Source organism: Oryzias latipes, chromosome 2 (genome assembly GCF_053564925.1).
Source record: "Oryzias latipes strain Hd-rR chromosome 2, Olatipes_Hd-rR_3.1".
NCBI lineage: Eukaryota > Metazoa > Chordata > Actinopteri > Beloniformes > Adrianichthyidae > Oryzias > Oryzias latipes.
Genome location: NC_136238.1, coordinates 35,042,546 through 35,061,565, shown reverse-complemented (window position 1 = coordinate 35,061,565; position 19,020 = coordinate 35,042,546). Strand labels below are relative to the sequence as shown.

At 44.3% G+C, this 19,020-nt stretch overlaps 3 protein-coding genes across 4 annotated transcripts in view; 1 reads left to right on the top strand and 2 right to left on the bottom strand.

The window, feature by feature from the left end:
- LOC144987275 (uncharacterized) overlaps positions 1 to 19,020 on the top strand; it is a 371,740-nt gene that overhangs the window by 188,747 nt on the left and 163,973 nt on the right. The window lies entirely within an intron of this gene.
- The window catches only part of LOC144987246 (uncharacterized), a 204,136-nt gene that overhangs the window by 165,260 nt on the left and 19,856 nt on the right, over positions 1 to 19,020 (bottom strand). The window lies entirely within an intron of this gene.
- LOC144987279 (uncharacterized) overlaps positions 14,278 to 19,020 on the bottom strand; it is a 141,155-nt gene continuing 136,412 nt past the window's right edge. For both annotated transcript variants that reach the window (XM_078936610.1, XM_078936609.1), the window contains one exon: positions 14,278 to 18,334. In XM_078936610.1, the coding sequence (XP_078792736.1) occupies positions 17,219 to 18,226 (1,008 nt within the window). In that variant the 5' untranslated portion in view covers positions 18,227 to 18,334 and the 3' untranslated portion in view covers positions 14,278 to 17,218. The remainder of the gene's footprint in view (positions 18,335 to 19,020) is intronic.

Below are 19,020 nucleotides of genomic sequence, written 5' to 3'. Positions count from 1 at the left end.
TTCCTTTTCCGTCCGGTCCAACACCAAAGATTTTCAGACATGATTGAAATTAATAAAGTTTGGCCTCAATTACAAAAGGGGTTTATTCAGACATACCTTTGGTTTGTCAGAAGATTAATAACCCCTCTTGTTAAAGTAAAATATGTCCAACACAAGAGGCCCTCAGCTCTCGTCTGTCTGCCCAGCTGTTGGACAGGACAAGTTAAAAAAAAAACCAAAAATGAAAAAAAAAAAAAAAAAAAAAAAAAAAAAGAGTCCCTATTCTCAAACCTATGTTCCTGCCTTTTCCCTTCTCTCTAATGGCCTCTCTCTATTTCTAGTTAGCTGAATGATCTCAGTAATTTAATTTCATTTAATTTTTCAATTATTTAATTTAATTAAGTAACTAAAGTAACTAAAAAGTAAATGTAACTTTGCAACAGTTAGAAAAAGCAGAACCTCAAGGCAGTCAGAGCAAAAAAGGAAATAAAACTTCTTAACTATTGATTAGGCACAAATGTGAAATAGCAGTGATTAGAAGCAGAATGAAAACTTCTTAACTAGTGTTACCTACTACACTGCAGTGCTCTCTTCAAAACATTTGAAACAGACTTATTAGACAGATTTAAGTTTGATATGGTCTATTTTCAGTCATTGAAAAGTGTATAAATAAGTGCTAGATGTCACCAGAATGCACCAAATTGCACCATATTTTGAAAATTTTCTGGGGGGGCATGCCCCCCAGACCCCCAAAGTGGAGTCTGACCGCTTGGCGGTGGCGTTTTGCGCTGGCGTTTTGCGCTGTGCGCGGTGTCGGGCCAGTAACTTTCAGGAAGGGCCAGTGCAAATTTCTGGGCTATGTCAACCCCTGCTGCGGTCTTGAAGAATGTTGCCCCGGGGCTCGTTCAATACTGGGGCACGGCACAGTATCCATCCCTACTCGTGACCACTGCTGCTCTTCGGTAAAGGTCCAACAATGTCCATGGCTATTCTCCTGAATGGTGTGGAAATGATAGGAAGTGGGTGCAGTAATGCTCTGTCTGACTTATGCATAATGACAGTTTTCTGGCAGGTAGGACATGTTGCACAGTATGTCTGAACAGCAGTGTACATAGATGGCCAGAAAAAACATGAACTAACACGATATGTTTTGCAACGACCCAGGTGACCCGCCCATGTGAGCGTGTGTGCTAAGAGCATGATGCCTGAGGTGGTTGGAACAACTAACCGTAGGTGTTCACCTTCACTTGCACACAGAACATCATCATCAACAATAAACTGCACATTTCCCAAACATTTGTCACTTTCCGTCGTCACTTTGGCGAACAAAGGTTTTAAAGTTTGGTCTTCATTTTGTAAAGCTAGAATGTCAGCTGGTATTTCAAATGTTTCTGCTGCGGTTGGGATCTCAGGATCCGGCAACTTAATTTTTTTTCAAACCGTCTCTGGACTTTTTTTTGCATTTCTTTGCTCCCATCAAAGAAACTGTCATCCATGTGTGGAAGACTTTGCATCCCAGCTTTAGTCTTAGCCCTAGTAAGCACAGGTGCTGACACACTAACAGCTAGCTCAGCTTAGCTTTAGCTGTTTCAGTAGCCTCATTTAATAAGTCCCTCAACATAAGTAAATCACACCCCAAAATCAAATTAACAAGGCAGGTTCTGTACCACTCCAGCAGTCAAAAGACATGATTGTTCATTTATGGTCACAGTTATATCCGCTTTTGTGGAAATCTTACAACATATAATAGTATTTTTTTATTTTTAAAAACACTGACAACAGCGGCACAAGGATGAGAGAGCCGCATGTGCCGCACGTTGGTTGGCGACCACTAGTCTAGGGTGTACCCGAAATCACCCCACAGGAGCACATACCCCCCCCCCCCCCCCCCCCCAGGACAGTAAGTTAGTGTAGATACGCCACTGAGTGACAGACGGGTCCCCAAAAAGAAGAGCATGAAGCTCAAGGGCTTCTCTGTTTCTTTGATGAAGGTCACATACCTATGTGGTGTAGCTGCAGCTGTGGTTTCCAGATGACATCCAGCAGTCTGCGCTGACGACAGAGCTCCTGCTCGTACTGGACGATGGTTCCTTCACAGAGTCTGCAGATTTCTTCAGCAGCAGCAGCTAGTCGCTCGCTGATCAACTCTCTCAGAGACTGAAGGGAAGACATGGTTCCTGCTCCGATCTTCAGCTCCAACTCCCACAAACACCGCCGTCCTCTTCACTGCAGCTCCGATCGATCATCTGCTAGTCTCACAATCACAGCAATCCACGTTGTCTTTTGTTGCCGTCTGATCCGGCCTTCACAGATTTGGATGGTTCAGGACATCCAAAAATGAAATGTGCAGAAATGAAAAGACACACAAGAGTCTGCATGAATTTTCAAACCTTTTCCAAAAGGGGAAAGGTGGAGAAACACGACCTGTTAGGCTCTGTGGCTGTCCTCTCTCTCTGTCCTCAAGGCTAAAAGGCTTTTTTATTATTCAGTAAGGGAAGATGTAAACATACTAGATACGTCATTAGAATGGTGTGTTTTTGTCTAGTCTGCATTGCAGGTGTCGTGGCTCCATAAACACTCCAGTACAGAAAGAAAACAGAGACTAAAGTCCAAAACAGGCCTACTGGTGACCTTGGTACCTATTATCTGTTACTGAAGGCAGGAATCAAGCAGATTTCTGTAATAAATTATACATGCATATATATCCGTTCATAAAATCTATTAAATGCAGAATGAAAAGACCATAGAAAATAATATGGAACCCCTGTTCACCTCCACAATACCCCTGTTTGGATCTCCTAAGAGATCCAAAAACAAAAATGCAATCCCAAAAGAAACCCCACCCCACAATATCCACACACACAAACAAAGCAACAGAAGGACAAAACATCACAAACACAGTGCCACCGCAAACACCCCCCCCCCACACACACACACACCACCATCAAACCCTGGACCCCCCTGCTGCCAACAAGGTCATCATCCCCTTTAGGACCCGGTTGTCAATGGGGGAGGAAAGGAGGCTGACAATGAGTGAACCAACAAAACAACAACAAATCACAACAGCCATAATCACTCCTGGCCCAAATCACCACAAGCCTGAAAAGGCATCTCACAAAACACCACTACATGTATGACCCCACAAATGCAGAAATCAAACCAGATCATGATGAAGAAGACAGAGAACTGACGATGCAGCTGCTTGGGTCAGCTGGTTCCATCAGAGATGAGAAGAAGAAGGAAAAGAAAGCAAAGAAGGGGAAGGGGAAAGAAGATCCTTCCAGGAAACTGGTGCCCCAGAATCTGCAACAAAAAGGAAGAGAAACCAGAACAGACAGGAAGTGTTGAGGAGTTGGAAAAGCCTCCTAGAGAGGATGGAGCTGCTGCAGATCAAGAGGACTAAGAGGATGATGAATATCAGAACAACCTGGGGGTAAAGGAAGCTGAAAAGCTGCTAGTCTTTGCTGTACCCACCTGTTTGGAGAAAACTGATACAAAACTATGGAGAGCATTTTAATAATCAGGGTGAGACATTTTGTTATTTGAGGTTCCCTGAACATGGAAACCGTGACTGTGGCCCTGTAAAAGTTTTATCTGCTACTCATGTAGGTCAAACTCCCTCTCTGAATAACTGAGCATCTGATTAACATCAGAGCAAATGTTAGAGCACCAACCCCATTTCATTTGGTCTGTGCACAGATGTTGCCCAATTTAGTCTGAATGTTTGATTTATTTTCTCCACCTTTCCTTGAGACTTTGGGTGTTTTACCGTTTCAAGTGAATGTTTCAGGACTAACAGGGCTCCAACCTTATGCAGGTTCTGGTTCCTGAAATGGATTCTATTATCAGACCTGACTTTTATGGGAAAATCATGGCGTTGAACATAATGATTAATAGACATTTTATTACTGATTTGCTGTCTCCCTTCTTGGGGGGCCACACCTATGGCCACCCAGTAAATGCATCCAAGCACACCAACACAAGACTGTAACCTCTGATGGAGGTCACCATGTCTGTAAATCAATTATGATCTCTCGCCCTGTCGCTGGTTCCACTGGATATCTCCTTGTTTTTTCTTGCCCCCCCCCCCCCCCCCCCCCTTTGTAATCTTACCCCCTCATTGAAGCATGGCTCTGACTCCCATCTCTGTTCCTGAACAGCTCTGCTCCTTCTGCTTCAGCTAATCCTGCTCAACAACTTCTGCTCTTCTATCTGATTGGGGACCTGTTAGTCTTTCTGCCTTTCTGACCACATGCTGACCATGCTGATCTCAATGCATCCTTGTCATGCCTGAAACAACAACCATCTGTGGAAAACTCTTTGCTCCATGTGGACTGCAACTCAGACCTGATCTTCTCCTATTTTTTCCACCTGTTCAGCACACACATGTGGTGTTCCTGGTCATGTGGTTTGATCCTTTGTTTTTTTTCTTGTTTTTTTTTTTTAACTTGTCCTGTCCAACAGCTAGGCAGGCAGATGAGAGCTGAGGGCCTCTTGTGTTGGACATATTTTACTTTAACAATAGGGGATATTAATCTTCAGACAAACCAAAGGTATGTCTTAATAAACCCCTTTTGTAATTGAGGCCAAACTTTATTAATTTCAACCATGTTTGAAAATTTTGGGTGTTGGACCGGATGGAAAAGGAAAGAAGGGAAGAAGAGAGAGGGACGTTATAGAGAGAGGGGGGTAGGAGAGTGATAATGGGAGGGGAGGGGGGATAAGACCATGAATCAGCATAAAGCAACAAGTTTACTGGTTGTTAATCATTACGGTAAGGTTCAAATGTAGTACAAAAAGGGCGGAGCCTGTCCACACACACACTCAAATGTTATCAACACACCTGCTAGCCGCAAAAATGTCCACATGTCAACATGCACACAAAACAGATAGTGTTCACACACGCATACTTATGCCTTAAAACCAACTAGTGTGAAATATTCAATATTCAATCAATCATGCAAACTGTTAATGCAAAGGTGAGCTAACACCTGTGCTCAGGTGAGTGTTTATGTTCTTCTAAAATGGATGGTGTAATGTGAAAAGAAGGAGGGAGAGCGCCCAGCCATCCCCACCCCAAGACCCCCGCCGCAGCAGCAACGGCAGCCGGAATCCCCCCAAGGCCACACGGGAACGGCAGGGAACAACCGCCCCCCGGGCGACCAAGACCGCCACCCGGGCCGGGGCCAGCAGGACCGCCGCAAGGCCCCCAGAGCCAGAGAGCAGGGAGGCGCAGAGGGAAAGAGAGCGCCGCCCCAGCCCAACCAGGAGAGCAGCCCCCCGCCGCGCCGGTTTGATCCTTTGTGTGTGAATGTGATGTTGGGTACTTCTAAAATGTTGTTCAGAGAGAGTGTGAATTCCTAAGAGTTCACATAAGCCACTCCTCCATACGTGGTCAGTATTTGTAATGGGTGTCCCGTGACAATGTGCTAGAGTGGTTTGGTTACTCCAAATGTATGTTTGGTGCATTTGTGATGTCTCTTATCTATGTTTTCTAACATAATGCTTAGGTACATAAGTATTCCTTCTCCTCCCCCTTTTCTCTGGAACAGAACACTGTTTGCAAGATCTTCTGTTCCAGAAACATTAAGAAAGAATGGGCTACTACATGTAATCTGGTGTTGTCAGCTCAGAGGCTGCAGCTAGGGCCTATTTTAGTTTAATAAAAGTAGTTTCAGCCTCTGCAGCCCAGTGCAGGTCTGCTTTAAGTTTCATCCTTGCTGTCTGACTGTCATGGAGTGGTTGGGTCAACCCTGTGTAATTGTGGACGTAATGTCTGCTGCAGCCAGTCAGACCTAAAAATGACAACCTCTTTGACCTTCATGGGCTTAGGATGAGACAATACAGCTGATGTGTAGACCAGGGACATGCCAGTCCCCGACTGGGAAATAATGTTCTGAGGAATCTACTTGTCTGCGGTACCTGAAATCTTTGCAAACTTTACACCCTGTAGCCACCAGATGGCTAAGAATTACGCCTGTGGCATCTAAACATGCGTCAACTGTTTCAGCTGTTATCAGAATTTCCTCCACATACTGGATGAGAGTGACGTTGACTGGCAGGGGACAGTCAGGAAACACCTCCTTTAATACCTGATTGAAAATTCCTAGAGAGAGTGTGAACCCCTGTTGGAAACGCGTGTAACACATCTGCTGAGTTTCACACGAAATTGAGAAGAGGTCTCCCTTCAGGGTGTAGAGGCAGACCGAAAAAGCATTAGCGAGGTCAATGCATGTAAACCAGCTGTGCGTGTGGTCAGTATGTCGGTGGACAATTTACCGACCCATCATCTGTGGTGGATTCGAACAATCCCCAGTACTAGTCTGCCAGTGGCTCCTCCGTTGGACAAACAAGGTACTGCGCCTCATGAGTGAGTTCATCCGCTCTGCAGTGGAGTATAGTCCCATCTGGTAGAGTGACCTGTAACCCATCCGGGCTGCACAGAGTAGTGGCTCCCAGCTTTACCAGCAGGTCACAACCCAATTAAAAATTTGTGTACTGTCGGCGAGTACACAAAGTGGTGGTTCAGAGTCTGTTTGCTGACCTTAGTGTTCAAGGACTTTGTGTTTGGCAGAGTCTGTGTCTCATTGTTCTTGAGGATTCCAGAGGTTTCATGCCTCCTGGGATGCCAGTTTATTGCAGGCATTTGGTGAACAGGCCCTTGTCCACGCTCTCTTGGGGTTCCGCCCCTAGGTGGACCCATACCACCCATAAAGCTGACAAAGTTCGTATGGACAGCCCCTAGTCCAATTGCCGGGTTCCTCGCAGTAATAGCACAGTCCAGCATCCATCAGTTCCCTGAGTGTTCCGCCCCGGAAACCTCCGTCTCTCACCCACTTCTCCCCGTCATTGTCCCCTATATCCTGCGGGGCGAAGGCCGGATTGACACTAAAACTGTTCATAGGTGAGTTATAGTTTGTAAAATGAAACCAGGCGGACCTGGCGGAAATGTACCAGATAAATGTGACTAATGAGCTTCAGCTGTGAGTCTAAGACATTTTATATATATATTTGATTTTATTTATTTTTTCATGTATTTGTTTATTTATTTATTTGCTTTCTGCCTAGCCTCTGCCAGCTGCAACTCAACTAACTGTTTATTGACTTCTTCCAATTTATTGTCCTTTTAATCCATAATTGTTTCTCACTTTCAGGTGCATTTTTTATAGTTTGGCATTTGCAAGAAAATCTATTTCCATACTCAATATTAAAATTTTTTATTGAATGACACCAGCATGCACAGACACTCCTCTACACCATTTGCAGCTAAATCCAAACAAAGCGCTCTGACTGCATCTCCCTGGGAAACTCAAGGCTGCAGAGCTGCAGCTGTGAGGAGAGGCTGAATCTCTAGATTAGAATTTATCTAAAGCACCGTCAGTGGACGGAATGAATGTAAGCATTGTCTGTCCAAACCTCAAAATCTGTTTCCAATTTTGATTTTTGAGTCTTATAACTATTTGTGTGTCTGGAGAAGCTGGGCGTGAACTAACAGCATTTCTATGCAGTGTGATTCCAGAAAAAGTTTCCTAACAAACACCCATCTACAGAAATTACATCACCTGTTGTATAATTAAAGATTTAGGAGCCCCTTAAACTGGAACCTTCCGTTCATCCAAAATAGTTTATTTTATTTTATATATCTAGTATGTATGTGTGTGCTGTACGTCCATCATCTGTTGGATAAGCAGTTCCCAGACCAACCTGCTTTGTCACACCTCCCTGTCCTAAGTTCATCTCATCCTCCTGTTTGTTCTGACCCCCCCAGAGGGAAGACGTTGTCTTTCTTCACTGCTCTGTCCTGTCAGACGTCATCAGATCCTCCTTGCTGCGTTTCATTTGCTTCTGCATACGTTGGTTCCCCAATGACCTCTGACCTCCTGCTGTCCCCAGAGCCCCTGCTGCTCTTTATCTCCCTTTAGCCATGTCACCAACACAACTCCAACTAAACACAAACCCAATTCACACACACAACTACAAATGTTTTGTTAAAACACAGACAAAGCAAAGAATTATACAGTCCATAACACAATCAAAACTTCTACAGAAAAACACAAAATACACAACACACACTTTAGTATCTTAACCCCTAAACAAAATAAATCATTTCACTGAAATGAATCTATCAGAACAGGGGGACAAACTACGGTCCGTGGGTTGGATCCGGCCCGCCTCCATGTTTGGTCCGGCCCACTGAACAATATCAGAGATCCATGTTTTTGTTTTTTTTAATCTGGCCACGCGATCAAGATGTGACATTTTCTTCCCCCCTATGGAAGCGATTATGTAGCATAAATAAAAAGCAAAGTCAAAACCAGAAATGCTTTTAAATTTTCAAAATGAAGCTGCATTTTTTGACTCAAAATTAAAATGAAAAAGCAATCCACCAAAATGCTTTTTCATTTCCTTCCTCAACACAGCTAATTCTGTCACTTAATTAAAATTAAAATGAAAATGGTATTTGACATTTCATTTTCAAAAAGGTCCCTGGTAAATGTTTAGCATAATTCATTTAGAAATGTCTAATTTGACAATTAAAATGGATTAACAGAAATGCTTTTTAATTTTCAAAATGTAGCTGCAATTTTTGACTCAAAATTAAAAAGAAAAAGCAATATTTCAAAATGCTTTATCATTTTATACTTAAAACCGCTTATTCTGTGTCATTATTAAAACGAAAATGCAAAGAGGGGATTGCATTTGCATTTTAACATCCACCCCGCGCAACTTGTCACAAAATTCATTTCGAAAAAGCATTAGCAGAGGGGAGGCGGGGCGATGACGTCACTGCTTTCTCCGTGTGTCCGGCCGCTGACACACACACACACACACACACACGAACCAGGAGCAGACTGTGTTAGCGGCAGAGACAAGGGTTTTGTGATGGTTGTGAACTTCTGATGAGTTTCCACAGCTTCTCAGGACTACATAGCAGCATGTCTGCCTTCTGCGGTCCTCCTCCTGACGCACCGCGGACAAGCTTTGTTCTTCAGACCGCCAGCTTCCTTCACATAGCGGAGCGCGAAGCTCCGATGAACGAAGGCGGAAATGCTGTTGCGATCTGAGAAACCATCATATTAATTTGTGTTTCCAGTGGTGTCCAGAACAAAATAAAGACTGATGTAATTCCCACATATTTACAAATTTATCTGCAGCTTCGCGCGGAATTTGCTGTTTCATGACAGCTGGAACCGCGGTCAAGTGAGCCGACATCTGCGGAAGTGCGGTCATGCCAGCCGTCACTGACTTTTAGCATGCGCGTTTACATCATAGTTTACAGTACACACACCCAGCGAGCTGGAAAGACGGCATAAAGCGCTAATATCACCCATGTCACTGTTATACCCATTATAGAAATGACATGTACTGTACTCTGAAATTAATGAGAGTTATTGCATGCCCTGTATCGTTATTTGATGTACAAATGTATTCATTTGGATTGCATGTCTGTTCATTCCATAATAAAATACCAGAAATAACGTGTTTTGTCTGAAATATAACGTCTTGAAAATGAAATGTCAAATACCATTTTCATTTTAATTTTAATTAAGTGACAGAATAAGCTGTGTTGAGGAAAGAAATGAAAAAGCATTTTGGTGGATTGCTTTTTCATTTTATTTTTGAGTCAAAAAATGCAGCTTAATTTTGAAAATGAAAAAGCATTTCTGGTTTTGACTTTGCTTTTTATTTATGCTACAGAATCGCTTCCATACCCCCCTTCTGCATTCAATCAGATCTTTGTTTTCATTCTAAGATCCGGGATCTGATTTCTATGAAGGTTTGAGAATTTAAACAAGAGAGAAAAGTGTGAAAATGTTCATGTCTGTCTGAGAAAAATGTGTTTAGTCAGTGAGGAGTTTTACTGCCATAAACTTCTGGAATTTCTGGATGAGAAACAGACGTGCAAGACCCAACGCAGCTGCACAAACTGTGAGACGTGAGGAGCTGCAGCCTCAAAGTTAGGATTATTAAGGGGGAGGATCCACTATTTATTGTTTTTTTTTGTTTTTTTTAAATGTATTAGTATATTTTTCCTGAATTTTTGTCTTATTTCATAAATAATGTTATTTTTTTTTAAAAGGATCATAAATGAATGGAACTTTATTCAAAGCACTTTACAATTACTTGAAGGTACCAAAGAGCTTCACAATAAAAAATTGATCTAAAATGGGAAATAAAGTTTTAAACTAAAAACTCCAGAATATTCTGTTTTAGAATATAATTTTCAATCCAAATGTTTTCATCTACATTCCATGGTAGATCTTTCCCCTTCCACACATCTGCTCCTGGTCCAGCCCTTCTAATTGCCCGCCCCTGCTTTAGTATGTAAGTAGCATTAACCTTCATGTCACCCCCATCTTTTCTGTCTTTCTGTCACACACACACACACACACACCTTCCTCTCTGTGTTAAACCTCAATCCTCTGATCCTTTACAGAATAATAATACAAACATTTCTATTCTGATCTAGAATTCCTCAACATCATTCTATAAAGAGGAACAGTTTTCTCAAACAGTTTAGGATCAAAGTTGTCTCCGTTGGTTCAGACATCGGCTGCTCCTCCTTTCCAGCAGAATTTGAAGCTGCTGCTTCACAGCACAGACATGTCTTCCACACTCACGTGCACAGACTTCCACACTCACGTGCACAGACTTCCTCACTCACGTGCACAGACTTCCACACTCACGTGCACAGACTTCCTCACTCACGTGCACAGACTTCCACACTCACGTGCACAGACTTCCACACTCACATGCACAGACTTCCACACTCACGTGCACAGACTTCCACACTCACGTGCACAGACTTCCACTCTCACGTGCACAGACTTCCACACTCACGTGCACAGCCGTGCACTTCATTCCCACCAGAACCACATAGCAGAACATCCAACACTGCAGAGCCTCTACTAGCCTTTATTTACAACACCATGGTATTCTGGTCACTCAGTCCTACTGTGGGATTCTGGTCTCTCACCAATCTTTAGGATCTTCAGACTGTCCCATTCTGTACTTGGGGGGTCCTCACCTCCCCGGGAAAACAATCCAAGTGAACCAGCCTCCCGTCAGAGAACTGTTGGAGTTTCCAAACTCTAGGACACTTCATCACTTTTTCTTTTTTCTCCTATTCTGTAAACCTTATTTTCACTTTTCTTAAATACTTTGATTTTCCCAAATGTACAATTCTACAATTTACTGAGTTACTCACTTTGTGGACATCAGACAGTTGGTTTGGCCCAATGCAGACTTTGATTGACAGGTTTCTGCTTACCTTTGTAGGGTTCACCCGTGTCGTCAGTCCACTGAGAAACCCTTCATCCAAATTTAATCCAGAAAAACTGTCCTCAACCCCCCCGTCTGTGCCTCCAAATTGCTGCCGTCTCGTCCGGCCTTCACAGATTCGGATGGTTCAGGACGTCCGAAAAAAATATAATGTGCAGAAATGAAAAGACACACAAGAGTCAAAAGGGGAGAGGTGGAGAAACACGACCTGTTAGGCTCTGTGGCTGTCCTCTCTCTCTGTCCTCAAGGCTAAAAGGCTTTTTTATTATCCAGTAAGGGAAGATGTAAACATACTAGATACGTCATTAGAATGGTGTGTTTTTGTCTAGTCTGCATTGCAGGTGTCGTGGTTCCATAAACACTCCAGTATAGAAAAAAACAGAGATTTAAGTCCAAAACAGGCCTACTGGTGACCTTGGTACCTATTATCTGTTACTGAAGGCAGGAATCAAGCAGATTTCTGTAATAAATTATACATGCATATATATCCGTTCATAAAATCTATTAAATGCAGAATGAAAAGACCATAGAAAATAATATGGAACCCCTGTTCACCTCCACAATACCCCTGTTTGGATCTGGTTTCTGAGTTGCAGTAAAGTCTTCAGTGAAATCCCAGACTGTCCTGGACTCTGATCCTGAAATCCTCCTGATGACAAAACCTTTGAAAGTTCAGAGTCTGGAAGGGAAACAAGCTGTGAGGAAACCTTCAGTGCAGAAAGAACTGCAGCTTCTTCAACTGGAACTCTGCAGCCAAATGAGCAGGAAGGATCTGGATGAATGGAGCTTCTGCTGTTCCATCTGTCTGGATTTGCTGAAGGATCCGCTGACTATTCCCTGTGGACACAGCTACTGCAGGAAGTGTCTTCAAGGACTGTGGGATGCAGAGGAGAACGTCCACAGCTGTCCTCAGTGCAGGAAGACCTTCACACCGAGGCCTGTTCTGGGGAAAAATGTCATGTCAGCAGCTTTAGTGGAGCAGCTGAAGAAGAGCGGACTCCAAGCTGCTGCTGCTGGTCTCTGCTCTGCTGGACCTGAAGATGTGGTCTGTGACGTCTGCACTGGAAGAAAACTGAAAGCCATCAAGTCCTGCTTGATCTGTCCAGCCTCGTCCTGTGAGGAAGACCTTCAGCCTCATTTGAAAGCAGCTGCATTGAAGAAACACAGACTGGAACCCTCCAAGAACCTGCAGGAGAACATCTGCTCCGTCATGATGAGGTGATGAAGATGTTCTGATCAGAAGAGCATCTGTTCTCTCTGCTCTGAGGAAGAACATGAGGGACATCAAACAGTCTCAGCTGCAGCAGAAAGGACTGAGTAGCAGAGAGAGCTGGAGGAGAGTCAGCAACAAATCCAGCAGAGAATCCAGGACAGAGAGAAGGAGGTGAAGCTGCTTCAACAGGAGGTGGAGCCGTCAATCACTCTGCTGATCAAACAGGGAGAAGATCTTCACTCAGATGATCCGTCTCCTCCAGAAAAGAAGCCGTGATGTGGAGCAGCAGATCAGATCCCAGCAGCAAACTGAAGGGAGGCGGGTCAAAGGTCATCAGGAGGAGCTGGAGCAGGACATGGCTGAGATGAAAAGGAGGGACGCTGAGATGAAGAGGAGAGACGCTGAGATGAAGAGGAGAGGGGCTGAGATGAAGTGGAGAGACGCTGAGATGAAGAGGAGGGACGCTGAGATGAAGAGGAGAGATGCTGAGATGAAGAGGAGAGACCCTAAGATGAAGAGGAGAAACGTTGAAGAAGAGCAGAGATGCTGAGATGAAGAGGAGAGACGCTGAGATGAAGAGAACCTAAGATGAAGAGGAGAAACGCTGATGAAGAGCAGAGACGCTGAGCTAAAGAGGAGAGATGCTGAGATGAAAAGGAGAAATGCTGATGAAGAGGAGAGACAATGAGCTGAATAGGAGGGACGCTGAGATGAAGAAGAGACGCTGAGATGAAGAGGAGGGACGCTGAGATGAAAAGGAGAAATGCTGATGAAGAGGAGAGACAATGAGCTGAAGAGGAGGGACGCTGAGATGAAGAAGAGACGCTGAGATGAAGAGGAGGGACGCTGAGATGAAGAGGAGACGCTGAGATGAAGAACAGACGCTGAGATGAAGAGGAGAGACGCTGAGATGAAGAGGAGAGACGCTGAGCTGAAGAGGAGAGGGGCTGAGATGAAGAAGAGAGACGCTGAACTGAAGAGGAGGGACGCTGAGATGAAGAGGAAGGCAAACATCTATCTGTTCCTGTCAGAGGAGAACAGAAAGGTGACATTGATGGAAAAAGCTCAGTCTGATCATCCAGACAGATTCACTGAATCTGTTCTGGTTCTGAGTAGAGAGAGTCTGACAGGACGTTGGTACTGGGAACCCTTGTGCTATCTTAGATGACCACCCCCCTTACATTAACGTGTTCTCCCTACCATGACAAAGGTGGAAAGATTTCATGTAATCCATGGACACCAGTGAAGATCACAAATCATTGAAGAAAAAAGGTTCAGAGCACTGTCTAGTGGGTCTAGATGACCCAACTCCCAATGTAAAAGTGCCTAGGATAGCACAAGGGCTAAAAAGAAAAAGATAAACGGTTCACAGATTGATGAACTGTGCTTGTACATTGCATGTGACTGCGCAGCCGCACTTCCTCCAGACTCCACCTTTTATCCAGCGCTTTGATAAAGTGCTCTGGAATCCAGCTATGGTGATGTGATGAAGGCTTCAGTGACGGTTTCTGTCTCTGCTGCAGACAGTGGGAGCAGAAGTTCATCAAACCTGTCTTCTCTGTTGCCTCAAAATCCCTCCAGTTTTCTTTTTAGAGCTCATGTTTGCACAAATATTCATAGAAAATGAAAGTTTTCAAAAGTTACTCAACACTTTCCACAAAGTCCCAACAAAATCGCAAAATCACCACATTCTGACCTCAATCCAAAGTGAAGGAAAAGTCCTCAGGAAATAATCTGTTCGATTTGCAGATTTTCCTATGCGTGTTCAAAAGTCGGGAGAGAAAAACCAGGATTCGACCGGATAAAGATAGACATAGTTTTATTTCCCTAACAAAGTTTCTAAAACAAAGTTAAGACAGATATCTGGATTCTCAAACTAGAAAGCCTACAAATGCACAACAATTGTATAAGACTTGAGAACAAAGGAAAAAGTTCTGCAGAGAAATTTTGATCATGGCAGCCGGATCTCCTCCCCCTGGACGCATGGATTCGTCGACAGCTGGACCGCCTGCTTCAGCCGGACCATATTTGGAATTCGCGTCTAAATCTGCTCGGAGGGCAGATATTCCATAGCAGGCGCTGGAGTGAAAGGTCAGCCTCTTCTTGGCCTGAGAACGTGAATATGGCTCAGTTCCCACAGATTGGATCTTCAGCACAGGTGGTTTAAATCTGGTCCATGACTAATTTACTGCTTCTCAGCCCATCTCCCTGAGCTTTAAACAAAAGATCTGGTCTTTCCATACAAGAGAGAAAAAGGGAGTCTGCATCTGCATCCATAAATTTATCTAAAGGAATGCCAAAGAGGAATGAGCTTTTACAAGATAAAAAAGATTGTTCCATCACACTGAGCACTGAAGATTAAAACAACGTATAAAAGATAAGACAAAAAACATACATTTCTTCAATTCCCTTTCTTGAGCTCACGAAGTGAGATCACAAAAATTCATGACCACATCACTCAACAACAAAACATTTCAATAGGTCCACATGACCTGACAGCTGTGGTCGCAAACCCTCACAATCTGTAACACAAAATCAATGTGAATAAATGAGCATTACAAAGGAGGAAGGTGACCCATGAGTGCAAGGAAAAACCTGTCGGAGCATACTTAGACCTTCTTTGAAAAACATTCAGTATGCAGTCGGACAGAATTGCGACAACTCCGTGCCCCACCGGCAGCCAACCCTAAGGATACTCATGCATCACCAGACCTTACCGCTGCACAATGTCATTAATAAAAGTCACATAGAACAAGAAATAAAGTAGCAAATAAAGAAAATAAACAAATTCAAATTCAAAAAAGCAAAAAAGATAACACTTCCTGTAAAGAAAAGGAACACCTGAAGTTAAGGGAGGAAATGGAGACATGTTAGGGGAGAAAAAAATCATACAAGCTGATCTCACAGTCGGGGTGGTAAAAAGGGGTCGCTGACAGGTAACATGGCATATTGTCCGTGCTCCCGATCCTTTTCTGTCGCATGTTTCCCAAAAAAAAAAGAAACCAGACAAAAATTAAAGCCTCCCCTCTCTTGGACTGGGAGAACCCAAGGCCACTAGTGGAGGGAAACATTGCAGACTTAGAGGTAAAACACAAAGCACATAAAACTAGAGAAATTGAAAGTAAAAAATATAAATTGAAAGTAAAAATCTAAATTGAATCTAAAAATAATTGCAGTTTTTTCTTAGACACTTTAAAACCCAAATCATACAACTTCAGGAGAAGATCTTTCGTTGCTTGAATGTAGCTTTCAGTAGTTGGGGCTGCCAGCAAGAGGTCAACAACATACATCAACAAAACACAACCCTCTGGTAGCACAATATCCTGCAGGAGAGACTTCAGACAGTGATTGAAAATGCCAGGAGAGTTTTTAAATCCTTGTGGCAAGCGTGTGATCTGCAAGCGGACACCTTTATACTGAAATGCGAATAGGTGTCTGCTGTTGTGTAATGGAATACAAAAGAAGGCGTTGGCCAAATCAATGGCAGTAAACTAAACACACATTGTGAGGTTAAAGTTGACAGCATGCGATGTGGGTCAGGCACAGGTAGGACTGGAGTAGTGGTTACGTTATTGACAGCCCTTAAATCATGTGCCATGCGATAAGTTCCACAGCCCAATCAAAGTTTCCTTCATCTGCATCCGTCACCCAGCAGTACTGTGGTCTGAACACCTTTGCTCCTGCAGTTACCTGAATCTCCACCGGGGGGACGGTGGAGCATGACCCAACATCAAATGAACCTGTGGACCATAAAGAGTCAGGGAGCGTTTTTAACATCGCCTCTGCATCTTCATGATTCATCTTCTCTCTGCTGTGATGTCTGGCAATGCAGACATGCTCCAGTACTGACGAGTTAGTGGTTGGAGGCAACGTTATCCTGTACAATTTTGTGGAGGGAGAAAATTGAACACCTGAAAGAGCACAATGTTGCCAGTCTGTGTTATTTACTCCCCTCTTAGTCATAGGTCCTAGCTGCCGGGCCTCAAGACCAGGGGAGAATGCTAATGATATATGAGGTACAGCTGTGTCTGACATCGGGTACCATTGCAATTGTGAGTGTGTGAATGCACAATAAGTTGCTAAGCCCTCAGGGCCAATAAATGTCAGTGGAGTTTAAATGCCACGTGTGGCCTTCTACCTGATAAAATTCTTTCTGGTACAGTTGGTCATCCTCTCTGTCATAATAGAGTGTGCAGTGCAGGTCACACAGAGGCGGAAAATATGGCTTCAAGGACAGGATCCATGGCTTCCATACCTGAAATTCATGAAACACACCTGGCGTGTCAGGGGCCTCTGGATCCCAGTGGATGTCAGCAGTGGGGGTTGGCTGTGGTTGAGGCTGCAGCAACCACTGTCCCTCATACTGTGTGGCATGGCATCCAGTCAGAACATGTCCATTCGGGAAAGTGATCTGTATCCCATCTGGAGAACATAGGATGCTGGCTCCTGTTTTGACAAGAATGTCCCGTCCCAACAGATTCACAGGTGTGTGCGGTGAATGAATGTTCCACCATCTGACCGGCCAGTTCAAAAGTCAGTGGGATGGTCTTTTGCAGGTTTTGAGGTGTCCCAGAGAAGCTGACAAAGTTCATGTGTTCATTTTTCAGAGCAGATGGAGGTAACTGACTGTTTATAGAGGAACGTGTTGCACCAGTGTCCACTAGACCCATCATGGGGACCTGTGAGCTTAAAAGGGACCATGGCTCCTGCATCAGCAAATGGTCCCAGGCCTCGTGGGCACCCCTAGTGATATTGTCCGACTTGCCACCATTGTGGTCCTTGCCACGGTGGAGGAGGGGCTTGGAGCGGCCGTGGGTGTTGTCCAGGTCGCCCTCTGCCCCTGGTCTGTGCATGATGCTGTTGGGTACCTCGTTGTGGGCAGTTCTGTACCCAATGATCCGGAGCGCCACAGATGAAGCATTCATCTCCAGCTGCTGCTGGGGGGGGTCCCCTGGGTGGCCCACGTCTTCCAGAATATCCGCTCCTTCTCCTGCCCCGGCCTCCGAATGCCTGAGCCTGCCACATCATTGCTGCTGGCTCTGGGGGTACTAAACTCATCATGTTATTTTCTTTTTTAACACCTTTTTTATCATGAGTGGATTCTTTCCGGGCCTGTGCAAGCTGCAGTCTGAGTAATTGGGTTTTCAGCTGTTCAACTTCTCCCTCTGCTCTCTCCTTTTTCTCCAAGTGTGCTCTGCAGTGATGAATCAAATGCCTCTTAAATCGACTCTCATCACCAGCCAACAAGTCTGGGTCTGCTTTTAATAAATCCTGCACGTCCTGAGGCAATCCTGCCAGGATTGCTGTTCTAAACATGACTGTTTCAGGGAGTGACAGGCCGGGGTCTCTGCCCTTGTTGTCAATCCATTTCTGGACACACTCAGAGTAATATGTGCTGGGGTCCTTATCTGTGTAGGGGAAACTTGTTGGAGCTGCGGTCACTGGATCAGGAAAAAGTTCCCTCATTGCAGTAAAAACTGGAGCTTGAACGTCCACTAAAAGAGTGGAGTCTGGGTGGTCCTGCACACCCGCACGCTGTTCCATAGACTGGATCTCAGTGATTGTGGCTGTTACGCCTAGCAATTGTCTCAAGTCTCCTCCCTGTCGAGCTGGAGTGCTGTGTGAGCAAAAGTAAGCGTCTGCTCCTTCACTTACCAGTGGTGCGGAGGGGTGTTCTGTGCGAAGGTTTATGAGGTCTCTGGAGGGGTCTTCTCTGTTTTCTGCCATTCTGGGTCGCCTTTCCAGCAACATTGAGGCTATGTGCTGCTATTCTTCAGGAGTCAGGTCCTGGTCCACAGGCCTAACAAACTGTCCTGTCGCAGGCCACTTCACCGCATATCTCAGCATCGGGTACATGTCCTGTGGAGGATAGGGGGGAGGGGGTGAAAACAGGGGGCTCTGTCCCTACTGGAAGGGAGGGGTAAATGCCAGAGAGGGGTGTCTGGAGAGAAGATGTTGTCACGGCAGATTTATTACTGTCTTGTTCTGTCTTCACCGTAGTCAACGCTGTGGCTGCAAGAGTCAGTTGATGCACTGTGCGTTTAATTTTGTCAGTTTCCTTATGCTTCCGTTTAGCTTCCCTTTTTTCTTTCCATGAGACTTCTTTCACCTTCTTATCCAACTCCTGCATCTGTTTTATCATTTCCAATTCTTTTTCCCGTAACTGATGAATAAATGTCATCGTACTTCAAGTCTGTTTCAAAACCATCTGAACCAATACTTTATGCAATTTCTCCTTGTCCTTATCTTTCTGTTTCTTCTCTATTCCACCCAACACCTGTCCTTCTAAAATCCCATACATTTTATCTCATTCGCCATCGTCAAGTCATCAGTTTCCTCTGTCCTCATCATCAAATCATCTGTTGTCCGGACTACATCCACCATATTGTTCACATTCTCATTCTCATTCACATTCTCTGTAAAATTCACCTTTCATGTTTATTTTGAATCCTTCTTTGGTCACTCTCTGTATAAAAAATAATTTGTAGAGGTCGCCTCCTCCTTCGTGTTTTCAAATCATGCTGCTACGTAGTCCTCAGAACATC